Source organism: Salmo trutta, chromosome 36 (assembly GCF_901001165.1).
Source record: "Salmo trutta chromosome 36, fSalTru1.1, whole genome shotgun sequence".
Lineage (NCBI taxonomy): Eukaryota > Metazoa > Chordata > Actinopteri > Salmoniformes > Salmonidae > Salmo > Salmo trutta.
In genome coordinates, this window is record NC_042992.1 from 34484556 (window position 1) to 34501546 (window position 16991).

General features: G+C 41.9%; 2 protein-coding genes and 1 long non-coding RNA gene across 4 annotated transcripts; 2 read left to right on the forward strand and 1 right to left on the reverse strand.

Moving 5' to 3' along the window:
- Window positions 1-129: 129 nt before the first annotated feature.
- On the reverse strand, window positions 130-15751 carry LOC115176194 (bone morphogenetic protein 8A-like). Of its 2 annotated transcripts, XM_029736070.1 has the most exons (5): window positions 15737-15751; window positions 5517-5696; window positions 5248-5327; window positions 4929-5039; window positions 130-652 (listed from the first exon to the last, which is right to left on the reverse strand). In XM_029736070.1, exons 2-5 carry the CDS (start codon window positions 5641-5643, stop codon window positions 503-505), a joined length of 468 nt encoding a protein of 155 aa, XP_029591930.1. In that variant the 5' UTR covers window positions 5644-5696; window positions 15737-15751; the 3' UTR covers window positions 130-502. The 2 variants fall into 2 exon arrangements, with proteins under 2 accessions (XP_029591930.1, XP_029591931.1); XM_029736071.1 differs by lacking the exon at window positions 15737-15751 and having other exon boundaries at window positions 5532-5856.
- Window positions 1003-4307, forward strand: LOC115176175 (uncharacterized). The gene is made up of 14 exons (XM_029736027.1): window positions 1003-1457; window positions 1669-1754; window positions 1838-1909; window positions 1999-2082; window positions 2194-2340; window positions 2430-2510; window positions 2636-2785; window positions 2906-2955; window positions 3076-3145; window positions 3247-3333; window positions 3432-3530; window positions 3654-3734; window positions 3825-3929; window positions 4087-4307. Exons 1-14 carry the CDS (start codon window positions 1292-1294, stop codon window positions 4216-4218), a joined length of 1410 nt encoding a protein of 469 aa, XP_029591887.1. The 5' UTR covers window positions 1003-1291; the 3' UTR covers window positions 4219-4307.
- Window positions 9840-10627, forward strand: LOC115176201 (uncharacterized). Its single transcript, XR_003872172.1, has 2 exons — window positions 9840-9924; window positions 10354-10627. It is a non-coding gene; the product is annotated as an uncharacterized LOC115176201 (long non-coding RNA).
- Window positions 15752-16991: the final 1240 nt, after the last annotated feature.

Genomic DNA, 16991 nt, shown 5'->3' on the forward strand with positions numbered 1-16991 from the left:
TTGGCCCAGCGTTGTCCGGGTTTGGCCGAGGTAGGCCGTCATTGTAAATAAGAATTTGTTCTTAACTGACTTGCCTAGTTAAAAAGGTTAAATTAAAAAAATATATATATTAAATGAGTCCCACTGCATGAGGCAAATGGTGGTCACACCAGATACTGACTGGTTTTCTGATCCACGCTCCTATCTTCATTTAAAATGGTATCTGTTACCAACAGATGCACATCTGTATTCCCAGTCATGTGAAATCCATAGATTAGGGCCTAAAGAACATATTTTAATTGACTGATTTCCTTATATGAACTATAACTCAGTAAAATCGTTGAAATTGTTGCATGTAAAGTTTATATTTTTGTTCAGTGTAGATACATACTAATTATCCTCATATTTCCAGATTATTGATATCAACTGCTGGCTGTAAGGTATATTACCCTGTTTGTATCTTTTGGAACAATGGTAGTGAGGTTTATTACAATGATGTAGAATAGATGGGCCACCACAGATGTCACAGGCATCCACAGGTCTTGACCACCATGTTGCGATGCTTCTTTAGGATCACATTGTTGTTGTCGTCATAGAAGAGTACAGAGATGGGACTGAGCTTGGTGGGTGCGCAGCACGCTTTGGGAACCTCATCTGGCTTCAAAAGGTGAACCTGCCACGAAAAAAGGTCAATCAGACTTATTCATACATACACTTTGATATAATCAATGATAATATCCTGTTTATAAAAGAGATATTGATTATTATTATGCAGATGCTTCAGTGCTCTCCTACTTCAGTGGGCTGTGGCTTCGCCCCCCTTGTCTGAATTTGGTCAATATGTTTTAACCCAGGTTGTCTGTGCTCCACAAGACTTTATAGCCCACTGAGCCAAAGCCTAGAAGTTCAACAACAACTTCCATGAAACAAACTAAAACATTTCAATGGGCCATTGACCAAGCTGGTGACTTAAAAAAAAAATGGTATTTTTATTTTACATTATACACACACAACATAGGAAAGCCTCTGGTGACAAAATAGGGTCAATAGAATTAGAATGATGACCAGGAACTGTATAGGATTCTAACGGTAACCATTGAGTTCCAAATTCATTTCTATGGCAACACAGCTGTCAATTTTGTAAACAACACTTTTCAAATATATGTGTTGCCATGAGACATCTAACCGTTAGAACATATCGGCGTTCTATTGAACGTTTTCTGTTCGAAAACAAGAACAACTTGAATTTGCTGTTCAACAACAACAAACTTGACTGATTTTTGAGACCTGAGATTGAAACATCGACTGGAAAATGCCTGGGTGCTTTTCAACATTGACGGAGAGACTGCGAGGACGTCGGCGGCCTACTGCGTCGACAGGTTGTTCAAATTCATTTGTGGCTTGTTTTTCTTGTCTTTTTCCGTTTTGCAGGGTTCGTGATCGTCGGGAGGTGGACAGCGACGGCGACTTCGAAGTTGGTATGTGGAATTTTAAACTTCTTATTTTACTACATTCAACATTGACAATGTGATTTGTGAAATGTTGTGTATTTCTGTAATCCAGGCTTGCAAGCTAACGTTAACTTTAGTAATTGTTGCTAAACGATGCACTTTTGCTAGTAGTATTAGCTAGCGTGCTACATTTTACGTCCTAATAATTGTTTGTTTGTATTCCTTTTCCTAATTTTAGAATCAACTGTACTGGATGAGGTCCAGTTGGATGTGCCACTGCTGCCAGTTATCCTTCATGTCCAGGATGCTGCTATCATCCTTGAGGTACACTTTTCAGAAAGTTTTTGGTTTTATGTTTGAAAAGTATCCCACATATTCATTGTGAAAATCTTTGTTGTCTGCTTTAGGAGGCCACTGGTAATTGGCAGCTGATAGCGATTAGGTTCAGCCCCCTGTACTGTGGACCTGTTGTGATCAGGGTAAGAGAACCACACACAGTCACATCACCGTTACAATGTTTGCTGTTTCTAACCTGAATGTATTGTAATGTCACCCCCCTCTTGTGCAGAACAATGCCGGTCCGGTGGCTAAAGCCTGGAGGACTTTCCAGTTCATCAGCCCCATTATCACCTACATGCGTGGGGGATCCCAGGTATGTGTCTTTGTAACTATCTAGTCCTAATCTACATTGTCAGAGTCATGTGATCTTGATGGAAATATGTTACAGCGATGGCTGATGTTGTTTTGTTGTTTCTCTCCACAGCAGGTGGTGGTGAGGATGCACCATGTGAGTAGGGTTCGAGGCCTGGAGACTCAACTGGTGTGGGCCATCTCCAAGGAGACAGCCAGACTTAGTCCAGAGGGCATCCCCTACTGTGCCACCAAGGTGCAGTCTGTCACTTGGATCCAGGTAAGATGTAAATACTACTGAAATAGTATTAGATTAGGCTTTTCTTAACTTATTCCCTTTGGCCTTAACATGTCGTCTCTCTCTGTCAGTATGTGGCTGGCAGGGTGACCCAGTATGCATCTCACCTCCGCCACGAGACGTCTGTGGACGTGACGCTTGGCTGCTACCAGGTAAATAAACGTTTTCCTATGTATATAGAATACAAATTACTGGGCATTTTTCCATTAGATATGCTCTGTTTTCTATTAACCTGTGTGTGTGGTAAACAGGTTTGTTGTGTGTGTTTTTGGAGCAGCAGACTGATGTCTCGGTGGTGTACGCCACTCTCCACATGGGGCTGGATGGGCTGCTCTCCTCCTCGGCGTGGTCGGAGGCTGCCTCCGTCTCTACGCCCACCAATCAGCAGTTCACTGAGCCAGAGCCTGAGGGCCACAACTGCTATGAGGTCAGATGTTAGACACACAGTTACACATTCTATTGACTAGTAGCATTAAGATCCTTCCATTGACCCATTGTTTGTCATGTAATTGGTCACTGATGTTGAATGTTTGTTCTGTTGTTGTAGGGCTGGGAGGAGGACCTGCTGCCTGAGGAGAGGGAGGTTCCTCTGCTAAAGTGAGTTCCTGTAAATGTCTGTGTAGTCTGGGCTTGTCAGATGCTGAAGGATAGTGGTCACCATGCTGTTATCCCCATTGACTCTAATGGTTGACATGCTCCATTCCCTCCCTCCCACAGCCTCTACCTTACCACCAAGAGAGTGGAGGACATCGCCCTGAGGCTCGTCTCCCTGCGCCAGGCCTTCACTGTGAGTGGACCCACTTTTATTTTTTCTCTCTGTATCTTCTTGTTCTGTCTGTCTCCTAGAGGAAGATGGGTGTCTCACCCTAACTCTTCCCTCTTCTCTAGACACTGCTTGGTTCCACCCTGAGCAGGAACCATCTGTTTGTGGCAGGAAAGGTCCTAATGGGCGCACTGGTTCAGGCCCACCACATGGTAGCTCACTAACTCATTATTCATTCAAGGGAAAGAGAGCGTCCTCAGTGGGAAATGTCTTCTGTTCACTAACATCAATGCTCTTTGCTTTGTGATAGGACGAGGCCGAATTCATCCGTGCCTATAACGACTTTGTTGACTACCTGAGTGACCCCTCCAAGAAGATTGACATTGAGAGGGAGCTGGCTGAGGCAAAGGTGAGTTCATTAACTCTTTCATGTCTCACTTTGAGTTCTTCCACATGCATGTCTTTATACATCACAGTATCTGATCTATTTGAAATCCTTCCTATTTTCTCCAAATGTGTTTTCTTGTCCTAGATCCATCATGTTAACCTGATAGATGTCCTCTTTGAACTGGTGATGTTTGGGATGATGACAGCTCAGAAGTCCCTGATGGTGGTAAATAGCATCTCACTGGTACATGTTTCCATGTCTCTCTATTAGCAAATTCACTTAAATTTTTCTTCTCTCCTCCTCTGTTTCCTTTAGCACCCTGGTGGGTTCATGGAGCGTCTGTACGCTCTCCTGTACTCCTTCCTGCCCGCTGCTGCCAGCATTGAGCCAAAGGCTGAGAGATACCTGCTGCTGCTCAATGTAAGTGTCGAGTTTACTTCCTTATTCCTAGTTTACTTTTTCCTGATTAACAGGGTTTCAATTACGTTTTACAGGGAGTAACTCTCATTGTCTCTTTCCTCTTGGTAAGCTAGTAACTCAGAGCCATTATCTATGTGTTGTGTGGTGTTCTCTTCAGGGCGGGCTGATGGCTCTGCTAGATGACATGTTTGGGCAGCAGCTGGCCTGGTACTTTAACCCAGAATCTCTGGTCACTGAGCTCTCCAGCCTCCTGGAGTACCACCTGGAGAACCTCATGGCCAGCATGTAGTCCTGCTGCAGAGATCTGAAAGACCACACTCTCTCTCTGTCTGTCCATCTCTCTCTCTCTCTCTCTCTCTCTCTCTCTCTCTCTCTGTCCATCTCTCTCTCTCTCTCTCTCTCTCTCTCTGTCTCTCTCTCTCTCTCTCTCTGTCCGTCCATATCTCTCTCTCTCCATCCATCTTTCTTTCTCTCTCTCAGGATTTGAGGACTTGAAGTGCTTCGTTGAACCATGATTAGTTAACACCCATTAAATTAATGTATTCTCTTGTTTTCTCTCCCTACAGGATTCTTGTGACACTTTGTCACCTAACAGGGATCTAGACACTAATGCACTACATTACTTTGCACTGAATTTGACATTTTTAAATAAAATAACTAGTAGTTCAAAGCATTTGTCTCTGTCTTTTCATTTACTTGATCATTTCATCACTATTTCCTCTTCCTGGAGTTATGAGGCTAATATTACATGAACAATTATGCTTTATTCTTAACATATGGAAATAAACAACAACGTTTAGTTGATTTACAGGTACTACAGGCCCACACTTTATGGCATTGTACTGTGATGTGTGAGTCTGCCATTGTAGACTTAGGTAACTTGGGTATATTACTTTCAATCTGCCATATTTCCCATTAATGTCTGAGCAATTTACCGTCTTTCCCACTGAAACCAATGTTAGTGTTCATGTGAGAGAGGGTGTAGTAGTACATACTGACCACTAGTTGGATCATAGCGTGGTTGGTGGCGTTCATGCAGGAACCCAGAGGGTATAGGCATTCTCCATCACAGTAGAAGGCAGAGTAACCCGTAGGAGCCAGGACCCAGTCCTAATAGAGAGAAATACCATAGAAATAGAATGACAAGATTAGATAAATGACTAGAACAGAAATACATACACTCCAATGCACGTACTACACAAATGCCTTGCTTCCTTAAAAAGACTAATTGTGTGTTACAGCAAATAAGGTGATACAATGTTAGCTCATGATATTATCTATTCAGTAGAATGAGTAGTTAAGGGAGACAGAAGCTTACCTTCCAGCCTAGGTCACTAAAGCTCACATATAATTCATGTCTCTTACAAGCCTGACGCCCACTGTTGACGTGGCTGTGATCTGAAAGGGACCAAACAATATGTTATGAGACAGGACACACTGTAAAGCACACTTTGGATGCATTGGATTTACAATAAAGACACAATTAAATGCAACTTAATTAATTTAGTAATTTGGATTAACGATGCCTTTAAACGTTGCATTAAACAAGCTTCACAACAAGACCTAAAACCAGGGTTGTCCCCTGACCTTGTAGGACCTCACCATGTGTACTGGGCAGGGGCAGGTCATATTTGGGCTTCCTCTTGCGCGGGTTGGGTTTTAGGGCACGTTGGGGGTGACGGGGGGTCTGGCTGGCCCTGAAGAAGGTCACCATGAAGGGCTGTTTGGAGCGGGGGCCCCTTCAACCCACCAAGCCTACCCACCCAGCTGACAAGGACAGATAGAGAGAAAACTGTGTGCGCGTGTGTGTGAGATATAATCGTGAGGTAAACCAAAACATATCTCCATTTCTATGTATTTACTAAACAATTACAAATACTATGACATTACAGTGTTACTGCGCAGGTACTGGTGTCGTATTCTGAGTTATCTTGCCTCTAGTCAAAGGCATAATAATCAAGAAATCCATATTGTGGGTAATAACCTCCCCATCGGCAGAGCATTTCCTGACCCTGACCATAGTGTTAACTCTATGAGGCTCACCCTCCTCTGTCTCCACATAGTGACGAATGCCCAGGTTGCTGCGGGGGTGCAGGACGTGACAAATAAACTTGAAACTGGAATGTTTACTGGTCGCTCTTGAGGTAAAGGGGAATTCAGATGTGAGGAATACATTTGACTAGTTGTAGAAAATACTGGAGATCAATAAAAATAAGGCAAGGAGCAAGCACTGCGTGGATATTAAGTGTGCCAAACAGGTGCTGTATAGATTACAATACTATTTTTCTAACCTTTTGGAACAATGTAAACACTAAATACATTATAAGCGTATCAGAATGCAATTTCCAAAATGGAAGGCTTATTTATTGTTGAAGCTAATTATTCAAGGCTAGCTTTATTTTATTTTAAAACTAAAATGCTTGATTACATTTCAAATGATGAATGACTCATATGCTGTGTGATGACATGAACGAATGAAAGATTGATTGATACAGTAGCCTATATACAGTGTCAAGAAAAAGTATGGGAACCCTTTGAAATTACCTGGATTTCTGCATAAATTAGTAAGACAATTTTATCTGATCTTCATCTAAGTTACAACAGTTGACAAACACAGTGTGCTGAACTAATAACACACAAATTGTATTTGTATTGTCTATATTGAATACATAATTTAAACATTCACAGTGTAGGTTGGGAAATGTATGTGAACCCCAAGGCTAATGACTTCTCCAAAAGCTAATTGGAGTCAGGAGTCAACTAACCTAGAGTCCAACCAATGAGACAAGATTGGAGATGCTGGTTAGAGGTGTCTAGCCCTATAAAAAAACACTCACAAAATTTGAGATCGCTATTCACAAGAAGCCTTGCCTGATGTGAACCATGCCTCAAACAAAAGAGATCTCAGAAGACCAATAAAAATTGTTGACTTGCATAAAGCTGGAAAGGGTTACAAAAGTATCTCTAAAAGCCTTGATGTTCATCAGTCCACGGTAAGACAAATGGAGAAAGTTCAGCACTGCTGCTCTTCTCCATAGGAGTCGCCGTAAGGGAAAGATGATTGCAAGAGCACAGCGCATTATGCTCAATGCGGTTATGAAGAATCCTAGAGTGTCAGCTAAAGACTTACAGAAATCTCTGAAACATGTTAACATCTCTGTTGACGAGTCTACGATACGTAAAACACTAAACAAGAATGGTGTTCATGGGAGGACACCACAGAAGAAGCCACTGCTGTCCAAAAAAAACATTGCTGCACGTCTGAAGTTTGCAAAAGTGCACCTGGATGTTCCACAGTGCTACTGGCAAAATATTCTGGACAGATGAAACTACAGTTGAGTTGTTTGCAAGGAACACACAACACTATGTGTGGAGAAAAAAAGGCAAAGCATACCAACATCAAAAACCTCATCCCAACTGTAAAGTATCATGGTTAGGGGCTGCTTTGCTGCCTCTGGACCTGGACAGCTTGCTATCGCCGACGGAAAAAAAAATTCCCAAGTTTAACAAGACATTTTGCAGGAGGATGTAAGGCTATCTGTCCACCAATTGAAGCTCAACAGAAGTTGGGTGATGCAACAGGACAACGACCCAAAAAACAGAAGTAAATCAACAACAGAATGGCTTCAACAGAGGAAAATACGCCTTCTGGAGTGGCCAAGTCAGTCCTGACCTCAACCCCATTGAGATGCTGTGGCATGACCTCAAGAGAACGGTTCACACCAGACATCCCAACAATATTGTGGAACTGAAACAGTTTTGTAAAGAGGAATGGTCCAAAATTCCTCCTGACCGTTGTGCAGGTCTGATCCGCAACTACAGAAAACATTTGGTTGAGGTTATTGTTGCCAAAGGAGGGTCAACCAGTTATTAAATCCAAGGGTTCACATACTTTTCCCACCCTGCAGTGTGAGTGTTTACATGGTGTGTTCAATAAAGACATGAAAACGTATCATTTTTTGTGTGTTATTAGTTTAAACAGATCCAATCAAATTTTATGACCAATTTATGCAGAAATCCAGGAAATTCCAAAGTGTTCACATACTTTTTCTTGCCAGTGTAGTTGATCACAAACTCAAGGAATGCAAGAAGCTAGCAAATTCCTGTCCACTTTCAAAAGGTATTCACAATATTCTAATAATACAAGGGGTTATGAAAGAAAACACTTGGCCTGGGGTCGTTCAGTGGTCTTGTGCTGTGGTGGAATGTCTCACCATTATGCTTGCACCAATCCAATGCTTTTAAATGCATGAGGTGAAATGATGCAGGGTATTAGAACACAGCTTATTTCTTTCCCCACTTTCCCCAAAATCAATTTGTCCCCTCAATCACTCTTGCCACTTGCTTGCTTTCGGCAAGGCTATTTTCTTGCCTGCCAAAATTCTCCTCTCCTTCTATCTTGGGACTGCAAGGCCTGGCACACTTCAGAATACCCATCCCTCAATCCCCTATCCCATCGTGCTTTTCCCTCTAAAGGCTTTTCCTACATTTTTTTACGCTTTTTCTGTTTTAGTTTTTTTAAATGTAGGTACAGTAGTAATAATAAAATAATAATAACAACAAATAAAAATGTGTACTCTGGGCAAAAAAGAAAGTTCAAATACATAAGTCAACATGAGTGCATATCCATAATCACAGTAAACTGTTATAACATCAAAAATTAGATTTTTTTTAATGTATAATAATATAATAAGCAAAACTATGACTGAATGTGCCTCCATGAAGAATCCCCTCCCCAATAGGTCCCTTCCCCCTCAATAGGACACCCCCAGCACCTCCACCATCCCCATCAACCCACCCACAAAACACAATAATGATAATAATAGAAATTTAAATAAAATAAATATACATACACACATGTACAGTACATATACATAAACATATTCACAAGACACTCAACTTCTCATCTCTTTTTCCTCCATCAGATATGCAGGTGACATTTCCACCTGGATGACAGCACATAATCAGCAAGACGGAGATGCTCTTCATCCGAGGGAATACCTGCCCATTCTCAGATGTTAGATAACCCGAGATGATCACGTCATTTACATTCCAGTCTTTGTCAGCTCCACATTTGACTACTTTAACCCACACCCTGCTGGAATCCCTGCATTCTCAGATTCCCCTCTGTTATTAATCTCTATATTGTAATCAATAAAGTGTTTCAAAATGCTGTACTTTTATGAACATATATGTTCAGATCATTCCTGAGAGAGAAGGGGTGTAATATTTCCAGATGGGTGTGTGGTACCTTCCTCACCCATGCCAACAAGATGTTACTTCTTGTGGGGTCTTTGCCTTGAAAGTAAGTATGAGAGTATAAGTAATGTACAATTAACCTACTGAAAGTATACTGACTAAAAGGCAAAACAGAACTGTCAAATTATATTATAGATGTGTCGTTGTATACTTGCGAATTAGAATCTTAAATTGAACATAATTCTGTTGGTGAAAACTGAAATGCCTATCAATTTTTTTCCCCAGTTTGCTGAATGTGTTCTGAAGGTATAAGGGCACAAGGTGAGGCCCAGATGCAGATGGTTCGAGTCTCTGATATTTATTCAAATCCAAGGGGTAAGCAAGAAGATGGTCGTGGACAGGAAAAAGATCAAAAACAGGTCAGAGTCCAGGAGGTACAGAGTGGCAGGCAGGCTCAAGGTCAGGCAGGCGGGTTCAGAGTCCAGACAGGCAAGGGTCACAACCAGGAGGACGAGCAAAAACAGCGCAAAGTAAAAAGCAGGAGACTGGAATAACATGCTGGTTGACTTAACAAACTGTCAACAGACTAGCAGGGAACACAGGAATAAGTATCCAGGGACTAATGAGGGACTAATGAGGAAAACAGGTGACACCTGGATGTGGGTGGAGACAATCACAAAGACAGCTGAAACAGATCAGGGCGTGACAGAAGGAGGAGTCGTTGTCTTTTCAAATAGGGACAAAGATGTTAACATCACGAGAGAAGAAATAGCAGTCACTCTCCTCTAAAACACTGGTATGTTCAATTTCTAATTTAATATAATTGTAGTTAAAGAAAAACTTGAAAGCTCCATATAAATGTTATCTTTGATCCAACTTCTGACTAGATGGCTGCTAAAACACATGTATATAAATAATTATGTTACAAGAAACCTATACTATTCCCTTGTTCGCTCAGAAAAATGCATGTAAAGATGTATAGACTACTTGACATTATGTTTTGCCTGATGACCTGAGCCATTATTGAGGTGGACAATAATGAGGAAGACACTAACGGGGTAATTGCTGGTTCACTTCAAAAGGCATGTTTTTAGGAGTACAAATTTGTATAAGCAGTAATACTACCTCTAGAAATATCATCTACTTTGTCTGATAATGAAATAATTATAATTCAAGAAAATGTATTCAACGTTTTAAATATATTTACATTTATCATAAATTTCAGATTGGTTGTGACCGCTGCCCACGATGGTTCCACCAGTCCTGTATGAAAACCATTCCATCATTGGAGGATTGTGTCTGCGCTGCCTGTCAGGACTAGGTTAGGCTTGAGTTCCAGGTGACGGTATCACCTGGAAAACTTTCCATAAAAAGTGGACTAAATGTTCAGTCGAGCTGTTGCAGCTTTCCAATATGTATTTATATTTGATTTGTCATTTTATCTCTTATGCAAAGATTGAAATTTTGTATTTCTTATTAAATGTTAAACTTAACTTTGATCAATATTTGTTATTTTCTTAAACGTTTCTAAAATAAGTTTGTTTCTTTATACTTTCATTTAGCTTTCTGTTGCACACACTACTGGTCAACATGCGCTACCAAAATGATTCTGAAGTGTGCCAGGCCTTGCAGTCCCAAGATCGAAGGGGGTGGGGGTAGAATTTCAGCAGGCAAGAAAATAGCCTTGCCGAACCACCTCCTAATTTCCTTAAATTTGTGGCTAGAGTCAAGTACTTTCTGTCGCACACATCAGTCAAATACTTTCTATAGAACAGTTTACGTCAGGATAGGCAACCGAAATTAATGAGGGAGTAAAATGTAGGCAAGCAATAAATACACTGCTCAAAAAAATAAAGGGAACACTTAAACAACACAATGTAACTCCAAGTCAATCACACATCTGTGAAATCAAACTGTCCACTTAGGAAGCAACACTGATTGACAATACATTTCACATGCTGTTGTGCAAATGGAATAGACAACAGGTGGACATTTTTGGCAATTAGCAAGACACCCCCAATAAAGGACTGGTTCTGCAGGTGGTGACCACAGACCACTTCTCAGTTCCTATGCTTCCTGGCTGATGTTTTGGTCACTTTTGAATGCTGGCGGTGCTTTCACTCTTGTGGTAGCATGAGACGAAGTCTACAACCCACACAAGTGGCTCAGGTAGTGCAGCTCATCCAGAATGGCACATCAATGCGAGCTGTGGCAAGAAGGTTTGCTGTGTCAGCGTAGTGTCCAGGGCATGGAGGCGCTACCAGGAGACAGGCCAGTACATCAGGAGACGTGGAGGAGGCCTTAGGAGGGCAACAACCCAGCAGCAGGACCGCTACCTCCGCCTTTGTGCAAGGAGGAGCAGGAGGAGCACTGCCAGAGCCCTGCAAAATGACCTCTAGCAGGCCATAAATGTGCATGTGTCTGCTCAAACGTTCAGAAACAGACTCCATGAGGGTGGTATGAGGGCCCGACGTCCACAGGTGGGAGTTGTGCTTACAGCCCAACACCGTGCAGGATGTTTGGCATTTCCAGAGAACACCAAGATTGGCAAATTCGCCACTGGCGCCCTGTGCTCTTCACAGATGAAAGCAGGTTCACACTGAGCACGTGACAGAGTCTGGAGATGCCGTGGAGAACGTTCTGCTGCCTGCAACATCTTCCAGCATGACCGGTTTGGCGGTGGGTCAGTCATGGTGTGGGGTGGCATTTCTTTGGGGGGGCCGCACAGCCCTCCATGTGCTCGCCAGAGGTAGCCTGACTGCCATTAGGTACCGAGATGAGATCCTCAGACCCCTTGTGAGACCATATGCTGGTGCGGTTGGCCCTGGGTTCCTCCTAATGCAAGACAATGCTAGACCTCATGTGGCTGGAGTGTGTCAGCAGTTCCTGCAAGAGGAAGGCATTGATGCTATGGAATGGCCCACCCGTTCCCCAGACCCGAATAAAATTGAGCTCATCTGGGACATCAAGTCTCGCTCCATCCACCAACGCCACGTTGTGGTGCACACAGACTGTCCAGGAGTTGGCGGATGCTTTAGTCCAGGTCTGGGAGGAGATCCCTCAGGAGACCATCCGCCACCTCATCAGGAGCATGCCCAGGCGTTGTAGGGAGGTCATACAGGCATGTGGAGGCCACACACACTACTGAGCCTCATTTTGACTTGTTTTAAGGACATTACATCAATGTTGGATCAGCGTGTAGTGTGGTTTTCCACTTTCATTTTGAGTGTGACTCCAAATCCAGAACTCCATGGATTGATAAATTTGATAAATTTTATTTTTGTGTGATTTTGTTGTCAGCACATTCAACTATGTAAAGAAAAAAGTATTTAATAAGATTATTTCTTTCATTCAGATCTAGGATGCGTTGTTTAAGTGTTCCCTTTATTTTTTTGAGCAGTATATTTCAGAACAACTGCTAGACGAATAAGACATTGGTGAGATTATGAATTTTGGCAAAGAGATGTATTTATAAATTAATTCACTTCAAACAAATAGCCAAACCGAAAACTGCAGACATTACTAGTCCCCCCGCGATCAAACTGACAAAAATCAAATGAAACGCAGCCTAACGTGATCAGAAATCTCAAGTCGCAGCAATGAAGAATTGAGTTGGCAAGAATTGGAGCTGTTCGGTACAAAACCGGAAGAGTCATCTTTATTTCATCCTTCCTGACTGTTGATGACCTCTTAAAGTGGAACTGCACGGAAAAGGCTCCATGCAGGATTTCGCCAAAATGTAACCCACTGGACAAAAACTGGTTGAATCAACATTGTTTCCATGTCATTTCAAACCCAAAAATCTATGTGATGACATTGAATCAACGTCTTTTTTTTCACTCAATTTTGAACCTAAATCCAATTACATGGCGGCATTTGTTGTTGAATTCAAGGTTAGTTGACAACTAAACCAAATGTAAATCAAAACTAGAAGTTGTACTAATGTCTGTGCCCAGTGAAAAGTAATTTGTCTTAGTAAACATGTTTTGAAATACAGTAGGTTATCAATATGCGTTGTCAAATAAAGTCAATACAAGAGATCTTCTGTTGGATCTGACAATTAATCTTGATGGTTGTACAGTCATCTCAAATAAAACTGAAGGACCTCGGTGTTACCCTGGACCCTGATCTCTCTTTTGACGAACATATCAATAGTATTTCATGGACAGCTTTTTCCATCTACGTAACATTGCAAAAAAATCTTACACTTTTTGTCCAAAAATGATGCAGAAAAGTTAATCCATGCTTTTGTCACTTCTAGATTAGACTACTGCAATGCTCTACTTTCCGGCTACCCGGATAAAGCACTAAACTAGGGCTGATTTCAAGATTTTACTGCTAACCTACAAGGATTTACATGGACTTTCTCCTACCTATCTCTCTGATTTGGTCCTGCCGTACATACCTACACGTACGCTATGGTCACAAGACGCAGGCCTCCTTATTGCCCCTAGAATTTCTAAGCAAACAGCTAGAGGCAGGGCTTTCTCCTATAGAGCTCTATTTTTTTCTGGCAGGGCCTGCCTATCCATGTGAGAGACAAAGTCGGTCTCGACCTTTAAGTCTTTATTGAAGACTCATCTCTTCAGCAGGTCCTATAATTGAGTGTAGTCTGGCCCAGGAGTGTGAAGGTGAATGGAAAGGCACTGGAGCGACGAACCACAATTGCAGCCTCTGCCTGGCCGGTTCCCCTCTCTCCACTGGGATTCTCTGCCTTTAACCCTATTACGGGGGCTGAGTCACTTGCTTAATGGTGCTCTTCCATGCCGTCCATGGGAGGGGTGCGTCACTTGAGTAGGTTGAGTCACTGACGTGATCTTCCTGTCCGGGTTGGCGCCCCCCTCAGGTTTGTGCCGTGGGGGAGATCTTCGTGGGCTACACTCAGCCTTGTCTCAGGATGGTAAGTTGGTGGTTGGAGTTATCCCTCTAGTGGTGTGGGGGCTGTGCTTTGGCAAAGTGGGTGGGGTTATATCCTGCCTAGTTGGCCCTGTCCGGGGTATTTATGTTGCAATAGTTTGTGTTGGGGGGCTAGGGTCAGTCTGTTTATATTTGGAGTATTTCTCCTGTCTTATCCGGTGTCCTGTATGAATTTAAGTATTCTCTCTCTCTCTCTGTCTCTGTCTCTGTCTCTCTCTGTCCTGGGACCATGCCTCAGGACAACCTGGCCTGATGACTCCATGCTGTCCCCAGTCCACCAAAAAATGCTGCTGCTCCAGTTTCAACTGTTCTGCCTGCAGCTATGGAACCCTGACCTGTTCACTGGACCTGCTGTTTTCGACTCTCTCTCTCTCTCTACCGCACCTGCTGTCGCTAACTCTGAATGCTCTGCTGTGAAAAGCCAACTGACATTTACTCCTGTTGCACCCTCTACAACCACTGTGATTATTATTATTTGACCCTGCTGATCATCTATGAACATTTTAACATCTTGGCCATGTACTGTTATAATCTCCACCTGGCACAGCCAGAAGAGGACTGGCCACCCCTCAGAGCCTGGTTCCTATGTTCCTGCCTTTCTAGGGAGTTTTTCCTAGCCACCGTGCTTCTACATCTGCATTGCTTGCTGTTTGGGGTTTTAGGCTGGGTTTCTGTATAGCACTTTGTGACATCGGCTGATGCAAAAAGGGTTTTATAAATACATTTGATTGAAAGTTTGATTGATACAGTATCAATATAATTTTAAAGAGGAAATCTTGGTCTTTTTTGGTAAACAGCTGAGGTGTGGTGATGGAATGAGACCATCCATGACCACGAGATCAAAATGATCGTTTTAACCATGTTTTGAAGCTATACAGTGTTTGTTTAGAGTAAACCGAGCTTACATTTGCGGTTCTGATGGGATAATACAGTTGAACTAAGCTCATGAGGCATTTATAAGTAATATTCTTCAAGAATCAATGCCTACGTCATAAAATGTATTTACCAATCCCAGATTGACCCTTTAACATTAGATAGATATTGATGCAGATAGAATAAGCTTTTTGTTGAACATACTGAGCATACAGCATGTCTATAAAAATATATATTTTTTGTGACATATTTTAGTTTAGAACAAGCACCATCTTTTCCTTCAGTACTTTGTTGCTTTTTGAAATTCACATCAGTGTAGACTACTCCTTCAGACATACTTTGTAAGTGTAACAGTATAGCTTCCGTCCCTCTCCTCGCCCCAACGTGGGCTTGAACCAGGGACTCTCTGCGCACATCAACAACTGACACCCCACGAAGCATCGTTACCCATCGCGCCACAAAAGCCGCGGCCCTTGCAGCGCAAGGGGAACAACTAGCGCGCACCACCGATAACTAGCTAGCCATTTCACATCGGTTACATAAGCCATTGTAAGTGTATGTCTTTCAGTGGGTGGAGATGGTTACTGATCCTAAAAACTCATACTAGACCCAAAATAGACATTTCTATATAATGGGGACTGAGGGACAGAGTTCTGCAATGACAAAGACTTCTCTTGTCTGTTAGTGGCATTAATTCAACTAACTATCACAATTTTTTATTTACCATTATTTAACTAGGCCAGTCAGTTAAGAACAGATTCTTATTTTCAATGACAGCCTAGAAACAGAGTTTAAACTGCAGAACGACAGATTTTTACCTTGTCAGCTCAGGGATTGGATCTTGCAACCTTTCGGTTACTAGGCCAACACTCTAACCCCTAGGCTACCTGCCACCCCGTTAATGATTAAGTGGTAGGCCTATTCCTATCGTTGGTCATCATTTACATCCACACAGCTCTTTCTCTTATAGACATGTAGCTGAACCACATGAGGTATCTGATTAGTTTGATTAATAGTATGTTTCTCTTTTCTGCTTCTAAAAGCATCTTAATTTAGAGAAAGACTGTGGTTTTGATAGAAGTTTGTTGGTTTTCTTGTTAGTTGGAAAAGTATTATTTGAACAACCTTTAATCAGGGGTTTGCCTACAAAAACAATCATTTACAGTTGAAGTCAGAAGTTTACATACACTTAGGTTGGAGTCATTAAAACTCGTTTTTCAACCACTCCACAAATGTCTTGTTAACAAACTATAGTTTTGGCAAGTCTGTTAGGAAATTTACTTTGTGCATGACACAAGTAATTTTTCCAACAATTGTTTCCAGACAGATTATTGCACTTATAATTCACTGTATCACATTTCCAGTGGGTCAGAAGTTTACATACACTAAGTTGACTGTGCCTTTAAACAGCTTGGAAAATTCCAGAAAATGATGTTATGGCTTTAGAAGCTTCTGACAGGCTAATTGACATAATTTGAGTCAATTGGAGGTGTACCTGTAGATGTATTCCAATGCCTACCTTCAAACTCAGTGCCTCTTTGCTTGACATCATGGGGAAATCAAAAGAAATCAGCCAAGACCTCCGAAAAAATGTTGTAAACCTCGACAAGTCTGGTTCATCCTTGGGAGCAATTTCCAAACGCCTGAAGGTAACACGTTCATCTGTACAAACAAGAGTATGCAAGTATAAACACCATGGGACCATGCAGCCATGGGACCCTGACTCAGTTACACCAGCTCTGTCAGGAGAAATGGGCCAAATTTCACCCAACTTATTGTGGGAAGCTTGTGGAAGGCTACCCAAAACGTTTGACCCAAGTTCAACAATTTAAAGGCAATGCTACCAAATACTAATTGAGTGTATGTAAACTTCTGACCCACTTGGAATGTGACGAAAAAAATAAAAGCTGAAATAAATCATTCTCTCTACTATTATTCTGACATTTCACATTCTTAAAATAAAGTGGTGATCCTAACTGACCTAAGACAGGGAACTTTTACTTGGATTAAATGTCAGGAATCGTGAAAAACTGAGTTGAAATGTATTTGGCTAAGGTGTATGTAAACTTCCTA